We start from the raw sequence: 12,222 nt of genomic DNA, 5'->3' as shown, positions 1-12,222 counted from the left end.
TTAATTTTTTTAAATTTAAAATAATGTATATCTATTCATTTTAATTTATAACTTCTCTATCATTTATCCTCCACAACGATTTTTTTTTTCAATCCAAACAAAATATTTCGGGTTCAATCAAATTCATTATTTAATGAAAAATTAATTCGAGAAACTTACCACTTTATAAACAAGTTAAGGCTTGAGATATACTTCAATCGAACCATGAAGGATTTGTATTTATAAACTCAACCATGAAGGATTTTGTATTTATTCATGGATCTTTTTCTATTTTTTGAGATTATTAACTTTCTATATTTCCTATGTACTTGCTAAAAAATTGTGAAAAAAGATGAATTATTTACTTTTTTACCTCATATTCATAAACTAATAAATATATTTTTAAAAATGAATTATTTACTTTTCACCACATATTCATAAACTAATATATATATATATATATTTTGTTAAGGAAAGGAGTGATTAGAATTATATAAATGAAGATAATTAACTGCATTTACCAAAACCCATAATTTATTTTTTCAAAATAGACAAGATCATATTATGAAAGCAATAGGAAACCTTGTAATATAGATGTTAATAATGTTAAGAGCTATCTATGTAGAAAGTCCTAAATGCATTAGGCAGGCATCAAAATAGATGGACCCAAATGTCATCAAGTATGAATCTCCACTAAATTAGCCCATTGGATAAATCTAAGCCCACACACATACAAACTACTATATGATTATACAACAACTCTAAAACAAAAAGAAGAGACTACAAGGCAGAAGCACCTAACTCATTACAAACTGAAGGAACCACTTGAAAACTTCATGAAATGCATAATAAAATGAAGCAAAACAAAAACATACTACCATATGGATATATAGATATCATACACACACAACATCCAGCTATCCCTGTTGGTTAAGCCTTGCAGCAGCCGCCACCGACGCCGCCACACCTCCCGGCGTGGTCGCCATTGCCGGGTCGTTCCTTATCTCCGCACTTATTACCCTTTCTGCATCTTCCCTTGTCACCGCCTTATCCCCCGACAACTTTTGCGTTGCGTCCTATTAAATTTATCCAAACATATTTTAAGACATCTAAAAAAATATAAAACAACATAACTCCAATGGTTAAGACATCTTACAGTTAGAATGTCGCCAAGCGTGGTCTTATTCTCGTCCCGCATGGCCTGAGTGTTGAGGGTGGCAGCCGACTGAGCCTCGGCCCCTATGCCACCGGGGATTATCTCGTTCTTTCCGGTGGCCCTAACCTCGGCTGCTTGGATTGCAGCGGCATCACTTTGGTCGACCGGCTTGTCTCCCACACTGACTGCACTTGCTTCTAAAGCTTCCCCGATGGTGATTGAATCGTTGTCGAGTGTTGCTCCACGAGATCTCATTGGAACGTCTGGTTGGACAAATTGTCCCACCACCTATAAAGATAATCAATCAATAAACTTCATTTCTTTTTATGATTTGCTCAAATATCTGGTTCTAAACATGTATTTGGAATACATAGTTTTAATAAACATGAGTTTTTTAAAAACGTTTGGATTTATGTTTCAATATCTCCACTAGATATATGGGAATAGTAACACTTTCCAACTTTTAAATATTTTAGTCTCGTATGAAAGTCATTTTTTTAAAAAAAATTAAGTTGATAGTAACTATTGTCTATCTAATATCTATAACATTCCGCTTTATTACCAACTTTTTCAACATATTTTTAAAAACCAAATTAAATTTTGAGATTAAGGAGGTAGGTTCAAAATTTGATTTCTTATGTGTTCCACTAAGAAATTTAAATGTATTTTTAAGGGAAGGCACAAGAAAAATAGTATGGATAAACCTAACATATATGATTTTCAAAATGTAAAATAGTCTATCAATTAAGGCGTTAATCTTGTGTTTCTTAATAATACCATTTCAGTAAGAATTATTAAAAATTTGGAAGATTATTTCATTTTTTATTTTTTATTTTTAAAAATCAAGTTTATGAACTCTACATAACAAAAAGTATTTAGTTTTTGCAGTTTTGAAACTAAAAAATATTTTGAAAAATGGTTGTTTTCAAATATAGAAAATAACCAATTTATTTATACCGTGCTAGACATTTATGATAGTTTTCTTTTTTTCTAAAAAAACAAATTCTATTAGAGTATTATTGTATACTATTTTATCTTATTTGAAAATATTTTCAAAATTACCCTAGTTTTTTTTTTAAGAAAACTAATTCTATTAGAGTATTATTGTATACTATTTTATCTTATTTGAAAATATTTTCAAAATTACCATTAAAAATAGTTTTTTTTTTTTAATTTTTAAATTTTGACTAAAATTTAAGTATTTGTTTTCTGATTGTAAAGAGAAAGATGACTTAACAGCAATGAAAAAAATACAAACCATATTTCAAATATATATTCAACTCTTAATCCAAGGGTAAATCTTTTTTTCTCTTCCATTAATATGTTAATACACATTTAAAATCACTAGAATCTACCTGTCCACCGACCGACTCAACGACGAATCGCTGACCATCAACGACGGTTTCAATCACAGTCACACCTTCATCTCGAGCGACATCGGTCACGTCGGAGTGACCGACAAGGCCAGCGCGTTCGTTGATGTTCGCAGCAGACTGCATAACAGCAGCAGGGCCGCCGCGAGGAGTCTGGCCGAGGACCATATTCTCGGCGGCCTGCATGGTGGCAGCATCACGAGGGGCAATGGGCTTGGAGGCCAAGTCACCGGAGACGTCGAAAATGTCGCCGTATTTGATCGGATCCTGGTAATCCCCGGCGGGCCTCTGAGGCTGTGGTTGGCTCATATTTGTTGGTCGTCTATTTTCTTTGGTTCGGTCGAAATTTAGTTGGTTAATTTAATGAGGTTGTATATAATATATATACACATGGGATTGTAAGATAAATTTGAGGGGGGGTTATACAGGTGTTGAGAGGAAAATGAGGAGCTTTTAGAGAATGGTTGGAGTATGTACACGTGGATATCACATATGGCAGCATGGTTGATTGACACGTGGAATTGATGAAGGGGTTGAACTAAGGAACATTCTACATCTGTTGTATATTTTAAGACATTGAAAAAATGAGAAAAATCTCACAATAATAAAATGATAAAAACAATTTAACTAATTTTTTTATTTAATTAATTTCAAAAGTTAAATTTAGTTGAACTGCAATTAAGTAGTTTTTCATTTGATTTTTCACCAATAATTCCTATATAAAAATTGATTTAAGATGAAATTCATTGATATGTATAATTTACATTAATGGAGATGATCAATATTTAGCAGTCAAGAAAATAACATAATTTAGACTAAAAGTGAAAGTTAGGACTAAAATAGGCACAGAGAAAGACGGTTGACTTGGGTAAAATACCACGTAAGGCATGTCCTTGCATGCCCAACCTAGTAAGTCAAAAGATAATTCCAATGCAATATCAAAACTCTACGAGGACGATCTTAGGTCAACTATACTTATAAGTTGAAGATCGAAGTTGGCTGGGAATTAATACGTCCTTTGGACTTCCCTTTCCTTTGTTTTTCCTTCCTTTTGTATTATATTTCCAATGAATACTTAAATGCTACAGCTCTATTACTTTATACAAGTTTTCCCTAATTCTTACAATAGTAATGATACAAAAGAATAAGAATATTACAAGTGGCACAATATGATTGGTGAGTGGTAAACAAATTTTAACTAACTTGGTGAGTCATCCCTTCTTCCTCCACCTTGGCTTTTCCTTTTCCATTTCTAATTTCTCCTCTAACATTCCCCCTCAAACTAGAGGGTACTTCAAGTACTCCTAGTTTGGCTCATAATGTATAGAAATGTGTGTTGTTGAGTGGCTTTGTGAGACAGTCAGCAAGTTGGTTGGTCGATGGTACATAGCGAATATTGATGTGTCCTTTGAGAACATGGTCTCTGATGAAGTGAAGATCAATTTCGATATGTTTGGTTCGAGAATGAAACATCGGATTTGCAGCTAAGGCTCCTGCTCCTAGGTTGTCGCACCATATAGTTGGTCTAGTGTTGGACGGTAATCTCATCTCACCTAGTAGTTGTTGAAGCCAGAGGACTTCTGAGGTGGCATGAGCAAGTGCTCTATATTCGGATTCGGTGCTCAACCTTGCTACCACTGCTTGCTTCCTCGAGGACCAGGAGACGATGTCATTTCCCACAAAAGTACAGTAGGCTGCCACTGATTTTCTGTCATCAAGGTTAGAGGCCCAGTCGGCATCCGAGTAGGTAGAGATGTGTAGGTTAGGGCTCGGTTGAAAGTATATTCCATAGTGTTTGGTGCCACTGATATACCGAAGTACCCTTTTTTGCCACTTTCCAATGGACATCAGTTGGGGATTGAAGGAACTGACTGAGTTGATTGACAGCATATGTGATGTCCGGCCTTGTGTGCATTAAGTATTTAAGAGCTTTTATAGTACTTCGATATATAAACGGTTTAGACAGAGGTTGGCCAACAGCTTTGTACAGTTTGCTACCTTGGACTGTTGGTGAGAGTACTGGTTTCACATTAGACATATTAAGCTTTTGTAGTAAATCATCAACATACTTCGACTGATTTATCAGAAGGCCAGATTCAATATAGTGTACTTGAATCCTAGAAAATATCGAAGTTAGGCTCAGGTCTTTAAGTGCAAAATGTATGTCCAGTGTTTGTATGAGATATTCAGTAAGTTTAGTATTGTTACTTGTGACTGACATCGTCCACATAGACAAGAAGATATATTACGGATCCTTCTTTGAAGTAGATGAATAGAGAGGTGTCGGATCTTGACTGATAGAATCCCCACTGTTTGAGAACGGAGCTGAGGGCAGTATTCCAGGCTCGTGGTGCTTGTTTCAGACCATATATTGCCTTGTCAGCTTGCAAACATGCTTTGGATATTGAGTGCTTACATATCCCGATGGTTGGCTCATATACACTTCCTCAGTTAGTCGTCCATTTAAGAATACATTATTGAAATCAAGTTGCCTCAGCATCCAACCGTGTGTTACAGCAGCACTGATGACTACCCGGATCATTGAGAACTTCACCACAGGGTTGAATGTTTCAAAGAAATCGACTCGATGATGTTGATGAAAGCCCTTGGCTACCAGTCGGGCCTTATACCTTTGTATTGTGCCATCCATGTTCCTTTTGAGGCGAAATATCCATTTGTTCCCAACAACATTCTGAGATGGAGATAGAGGAACTAGTGTCCATGTCTTATTTCTCATCAGTGCCATGTATTCTTCATCCATCGCCTTTTTCCATTGAGGGGTCGCAAGTGCTATATTGATTTTGGTGGGCTCTGTTTGAGACCAATCAGTTGCTTTGCTTGTTAACCAGGACTTTGGTTTAAAGATGCCAACTTTTTCTCGAGTGATCATAGGATGAGTCGGAGTAGGTTGGGGAGGGGAGGGGATGGTTGGCTGTGATGAGCTTGCAGAGGCTGAGGTAGAGTGAAGATGTAATATATGAGGCAGGGTTGGACTGATATGATCTTCAGAGAATGTTTGAGGTAGGGTCTCAGATGGGTGTTGGTGTGATGCATATTGTTGTGAGGATGTTTGGTTTGTGGAGTGTAAGGTTTGGTCTGGTTGATAGGCTGGTTGCGCTTGAGGGAGAGACGATGTCTGAGGTAGAGTTTTGAGGATTGGTTGAAGACTCGGGATTATTGATTCATTGAGGTGTGTAGGTATGGGTGGGGTTGTCGCCTGGACGATCGTGCTGGACGATGAACTGTCCACGATCGATGGACTTACTGCGATCATCTTGTCTTTGGTCTGCACAATCGATCTACACGTGAGGATTTGGAGATCGTTTTGTCTTTTTCCTGTGCGATCGTTCTATACGATGAGTTCTCGATCATGTTGTCTTTCGGCTGAGCGATCGTTCTAAACGATGGAGACTGAATGATCGTATTGTCTGGCATCTAGGCGATCATTCCACATGATGGGAACTGAACGATCGTATTGTCTGTCGTCTGAGCGATCGTGCTAAACGATAGGGGCTGAGCGATCGTATTGTCTGTCATCTGTGCGATCATGTTGTCTCAGCGATTGTGGTGTCTCTTGTAAGGTATGTCGTCTGGGCGATCGGACTAAATGATGGTTGTTTAGCGATCGTTGGCCCAGTCGTCTGGACGATCGTGGTGCACGATTGATTTGCAAACGAAAACTCCTTTTCATCAAACTTCACATGTCTGTTTGTATAGATCCTGCCTGATGGACTGAGGCATCTATACCCTTTATGATGTGAGCTGGGACCAATATACACACATTTCTCTGAGTGTAATTGGAATTTTTGACTGTGATAAGGCCGTAGGTATGGGTAGCAGGCACACCCGAAGGTCCTAAGATTAAAAAATAAAGGTTAGAACCAAATAAAATGGCAGTGGGTGATTTACCTTGCAAGACTGAGGTAGGCATGCCATTAATGAGATAGGAAGCAGTGGAGAATGCCTCCCACCAAAAGCTTAAGGGCATGGATGCTTGTGCAAGCAGGGTGAGCCCTGTCTCTATGATGTGTCGATGCTTGCGCTCGACCCTGCCATTTTTTACTGAGGTTTACGGACTGGACTTTCGAACTGAAATTCCTTTGGACTGACAGAGATGGTATATTTTTTCATATTCTTTCCCATTATCTGACTGTAATTTCTTTATTCCGGTGTTGAATTAAGTTTGTATTAGTTGTATGAAGTGTTAAAATTCTGCCAGTGTTTCACTTTTCTATTTCAGAGGATATAGCCACACATATCTGCTGTGATTGTTTAAGAATGAAATATAATATCTGTATCCATTAGTAGATTCAATAAGAGTAGGCCCCCATACATTAGTATGTATTAATTCAAGCATGTTAGAAGCAGGAGACTGAGAATTAGGAAATGGTAAGGCAGATAACTTTCCCAATTGACAAGATTGACAAAACTCATTTCCTTCATTTGATTTAACAGGAAGTTTACATTCTCTAGTCACATATTCTAAGGTTTTTATGAATGGATGTCCTAGTCTCCTATGCCAAATAGCTCTTGATCCAACTACATTGATCCTAACTCCTGATAGAATTAAGGCAATTGACTTGTTATTTTTGTACTAATTGGCTCTCTGTAGTCTCATGTATCACTTTAGCCCCTTGAAGTCTGTATAGCCCTCGGTCAAGCTCCCTTTTCAACAATGTTCTGCCCGTATCCTTGTCCTTAATGACACAACAGTCAGTGTGAAATTCAACAACTACAACATTATCATGAGCTAACTTTGATATAGTAATGAGATTCTTGGCTATGTTAGCACACACAAGACATCATGCAAGATAAATTCATTCCTTCCATCAGACAAGCAAGATTGACCAGTGTGAGATATGTGTAGTTATTCACCATTACCTACAGTTACCAATTCATTACCTCCATATTTAGTTGGATTATTGATGTTGTTGTAGCCTAGAGTGACATGGTTGGTAGCCCCACTGTCTATGTACCAATTTGGATCTGTTACTATTTCTGTTGTGGTCATAAAGGGGTTGGAGGGATGAGCTACCATGAACAAGGCAATAGTATTGTTGTTGGGGCCGACTGACCTTTGGTTTCCTCTACCTTGTTCAGTACTCTGTGAATATTCTTTGTCATAACGATGATAAGATACTAGGGCTGAGTGACCGTACTTACCACACACTTGACATGTTGGTTTGTTGGAGTTATTGTTGCGGCCTCTTCCTCGACCACGACCACCTCCTTGTCCATTAAGTGGATTGTGATTGTTGTTACTGCCTTTGGAGCTGTTCCCCTACTGTCGACTTCCATTGTATGAAGGATTGAAGTGTGGTTTACCACCATTTGGATTACTGCTGAATGCTACATTGACAGAGGATTTTTGTGCAAAAGAACTATATATTTTGATAGAGTTTTGATACTCCAGTCGTTTTTCATAAGATAGTAACTCAGATTGTATATTTAACCATGATATACTTGAACCTTGGATGCTACTACCACCGGGTTGTATTCTTCATTTAAACCGAGAAGGACTTGTGAGATGAGGAACTCTTGTCGACACAGGGCTGCCGGCTTGTGCAAGATTGTCGGAGTGCAGTTTCATCAATTTGAGGGGCTCATTCATCTCTTGGCCTTCTTTTCTTGTTTGTTGGAAAAACTGTCTTAAGTAATCTTCTTCAGCTCTTGATTGAACTCTGATAAGCTCCTTAATAGCCTGCCACAATTCCTTGACAGTTTCATAACCTATGAGTTGGACAACCACATCTGGTGCCATCAAGTTGTAAAGCCATCCTAGCAAGAGATGGTCGACTGCAAGCCAAGCTTCATATTGCGGGTTGAGTGATCATTCCTCTGATAAACTCACTCTATCATCATTGGCCACTTCAAAACTTGAATTTGCTTCAGAGGTGGTTGGAATAAACATTGGTGGGCAGGGTATCTGACCGGAGAGGTGACCTTTGAGCTTGTAGCTCCGGAGGATCAGCAACGCAAGGGTCTTCCACAACATGAAGTTCCCTTATTCAAGCTTTATGGTGGTGAGTTGATTGAGAGGCGGTGTGATGAATTTGACTTGTCCTGTGGAGGAGTTGTTTTCGGTGAAGGTGGCGTCAACCATTTTTGGCTCTGATACCAAGTTGAAGATCGAAGTTGGCTGGGAATTAATAAGTCCTTTGGACTTCCCTTTCCTCTGTTTTTCCTTCCTTTTGTATTATATTTCCAATGAATACTTGAATGCTACAACACTATTGTTTTATACAAGTTTGCCTTAATTCTTACAATAGTAATGATACAAAAGAATAAGAATATTACAAGTGGAACAATATGATTGGTGAGTGGTAAACAAATTTTAACTACCTTGGTAAGTCATCCCTTCTTCCTCCACCTTGGCTTTTCCTTTTCCATTTCTAATTTCTCCTCTAACACTATAAATATAAAGCTCCAGAGAGAAGTAAAGTCTATTTTGATACTCAAACTCTTTACTTGCTACACATAATATGCTTTCTAATTTAAACATCAGAATCTATATGCAAGCATCACACTAATCTGCAAATTATTTCACGTTTTTTCTAAATTATAAATTTATAGTTGTTGTCATGAGAAAACTAGATGTACATTTACCTTGTTTTTCTAATATTATGAAATATGAACATTTATTTCGTTGATTGTGTTAAATGTTTGAATTAAATAGGAAGAAAAAAATATATCATCTTTTTTTGGTTAGATTTGATTTTAGAATTCTAGATTATTTTAGATTATTTTGTATTAACATATTTTGTTAGCGTGTATAGTTTTTTTCCCCACTCGTTGGTTTGTATTAAACATGTTAATGGGTTAAAAATATCATTTCCTCCCTGTACTTTAAAATTTGTTCAATATAAGTCCCTACATTTTTAATTGTATAATTTTTGTCACTTTACTTTCCATAAATCTTAAATTTAGTCTCTTAAAATTATTTTTTACTAAAATTGATTAAATAATAATTATTATTATTTTCATGTAATAAAATTCAATATTTAGAATATGTGAATATTGTTGTTCGCACGAGATTTCAAGAGAAATTTATTTCGTGGAACTTGACCTTTCTATTTGTATTAGTTATGTGGAAAGTGAGTACAATCTCTAATACATATTATTTTGATGCTTTCAAAATAAATTATAATCTTTAAGCTGATTGATCTTCTTGAATGATCGGCCTTTGAGCTTGTTGATCTTCTTGGGTGATCGTCCTTTGGGCTTGTTGATCTTTTTGGATGATCGACCTTTGGGCTTGTTAATCTTCTTAGATGATTGAACTTTGGGCTTGTTGATTCTCTTGGATGATCGACTTTTGGGCTTGATGTCTTCTTGGATGATCAACCTTTGGGCTTGATGATCTTCTTGGATGATCAACCTTTGGGCTTGATGATCTTCTTGGATGTTAGCCTTTGATAATCTTCTTGGATGATCCGCCCTTTGGGCTTGTTGATATGTTTGGATGATCAGCCTTTGGGCTTGTTGATCTTCTTAGATGATCGACCTTTGTGCTTGATGATCCTCTTGGATGATCAGCCTTTGGGCTTGATGATTTGCTTGGATGATTAGTGTTCGCATAAGGCTTCCGGAGAAACTTGAGTTGATATTGATGTTGATGTTGGTTTGATGCGATGTGGTTCGATCTTTAGTACTTGATCCTCTGATTCTCTCTCAGTCGAATGCGTACGCTTGATTTCAAGAAGCGAAGCGCGTGATAATCTTGGAGTTTAAGTCTTAGAAGAATGTTTGTATCTCCAAAGAACTTCGGTCTTCAAGTGTGGTCAGATTGCTTGTATCTTCAAAGGACTTCGGTCTCAGAATTTTGATATATCTTCTGATCTTCAGAGATTTAGTGTTTTTTGATCTTCAGAGCTTTAATATGTCTTCTGATCTTCAGAGGTTTAATATGTCTTCTGATCTTCAAAGCTTTGGAGGTGTTATGCTCTTCAGATCCTTGGAGCTTTAGACTTCAGATCTTCAGAGAGATTTTTCCTTGAGCTCCTCTTCCCCCTCCAAATGAAGAGATAAGACCTCTATTTATAGAGTTTTTTCATGGGTCTTACATGGGCTTGGGCCTAATTACTTTATTGGGCCCAAATTGGGTTTGGGCTAAATTTGGGCTTGGGCCCATTTGTTCTTGGGCCAAAATAGTGGGCTTGAGCTCAATCTTTAATTTTAACCCAAAATTTCACCATGGGTTTGAATTAGGTTGGGGCCCGAGCGACTTTAATTATTCAGTCCAATCCAATTTATAATTTTCTGATAGGCTCGGGCTTTCATTGTTGATGTGACAACTTGTGATTCACCGAAATTTCTCATTCAACAAATGCCCCTTTTTGAGATTTATGCACATCTATACAGTGGATGAATCTCGAAAAAGATAATTTGAGATCAAAGTATGATTTTGACTTCTTTAATTTGATGCATCATCTTGATCAAGATATGAGAATTTAGCTCAAAATTTTGATTTGACGTTTGCTTGACACATTTTAGGCCATGTAAATAAAAAGATGAACTTTAGTTCCTGGCTTTCTTGTTTAAGAGTAAGTTTTTATTTGAACTTGAGTATAAAATTTATGTTCCACCTCAATTGTAATTGATTTTTGAGTAATATCCCAAATACTACTATTTTCTTTTTTAGATTTCAGAATATACTCAATTTTTGATGCAAAATTGAAGTAGAATTTTAACTTCGTCTTTCTCTTTCCTTCAACTTTGATTTGGTGAAGCTTGAAGTACAACATATTTTGATTTGAGGCAATACTTAAGTTATGCCAAAGTTTTGACATTGGGGTAAAATTTGGTTAGTACGCCAAATCTTGGCTTGAATTTGGAATATGATTTTAATCTTATTCCAATTTTGATTTGGCATCAAATTTGGAGTGATTTTGAATATAATTTGAATTCACTCCAAAAATATGGTTTAGACTGGAATCCAACTATCCACTTATACAAAAAATGGAATATAGCAAACTTTGAAAGAAGAATTCTACTCCCAATTTCAACATTTAATTTAATTTGATTTTTACTCAAACTTTGATAATTTGGAGGGAATTTCTGACCTACCAAAATTTAAGGTGAGCTAAAATGAAGTCTTAAAAAAGAAATCTAACCAAGTAAATCTTTGAATTTTAGGTTGCATTTAACAAGGAATCACATCTTCCAATAATTTCTCAAAATTTCCAAGTGGTCGAGAAAAGTGAGTTTTAAATTGCATTTAACAAGGAATCACAACTTCCAATAATTTCTCAAAATTTCCAAGTGGTTGAGAAAAGTGAGTTTTTTCTATTTGAATTTAAAATCTTTGGTGGTTGTGATTTGATTCTCTTTTCTTATATAAATAGGGAAGAAGAGTGTGAGAATTTCATAACCTTCGTCTCATTCTTCTATCTTTTTTTTTTTTTTTTTATCAAAATTAAGCCTACTTCTTTTTCTTCAATTTTTTTTTAATTTTTGTTTATTCTTCCTTCTTTTCAAGATTTTTTTCTACATCTTTTTCGAACTTTTTTTTTTCAAGTTATCATTCCTTGGCCATAGGTGATAGGATGTCACTGTCGTTGGCTTTGGTGTTTGATACATTGTCGCCACCGTGTGTTGTTGGATGGCTGATGGTTGCCTTCTCCTACATCTCATGCCTCTTTTTTCCCTTTCTTCTTTTGTTTTTTTCTTTTTTTCTTTTTTGTGTTTTTCTTAGCGTCATTGATGGAAGCTATG

At 36.3% G+C, this 12,222-nt stretch overlaps 1 protein-coding gene across 1 annotated transcript; it reads right to left on the bottom strand.

Moving 5' to 3' along the window:
• Positions 1–896: 896 nt before the first annotated feature.
• LOC120087040 (late embryogenesis abundant protein D-34-like) lies at positions 897–2,817 on the bottom strand. The gene is made up of 3 exons (XM_039043883.2): positions 2,491–2,817; positions 1,136–1,423; positions 897–1,055 (listed from the first exon to the last, which is right to left on the bottom strand). Exons 1-3 carry the CDS (start codon positions 2,815–2,817, stop codon positions 897–899), a joined length of 774 nt encoding a protein of 257 aa, XP_038899811.1.
• Positions 2,818–12,222: the final 9,405 nt, after the last annotated feature.

Source organism: Benincasa hispida, chromosome 9, assembly GCF_027475165.1.
Source record: "Benincasa hispida cultivar pf3 chromosome 9, pf3_genome.v1.1, whole genome shotgun sequence".
Lineage (NCBI taxonomy): Eukaryota > Viridiplantae > Streptophyta > Magnoliopsida > Cucurbitales > Cucurbitaceae > Benincasa > Benincasa hispida.
The sequence above is the reverse complement of the archived record's forward strand: the minus strand, read 5'-3'. Positions and strand labels throughout refer to the sequence as shown.

Coding starts and splice junctions, on each gene's coding strand:
- LOC120087040 (XM_039043883.2), bottom strand. CDS start 2,817: ATGAGCCAACCACAGCCTCAGAGGCCCGCCGGGGATTACCAGGATCCG. Junction 1,424..2,490: donor TTGAGTCGGTCGGTGGACAG/GTAGATTCTAGT, acceptor TTATCTTTATAG/GTGGTGGGACAATTTGTCCA. Junction 1,056..1,135: donor CGCTTGGCGACATTCTAACT/GTAAGATGTCTT, acceptor TAAATTTAATAG/GACGCAACGCAAAAGTTGTC.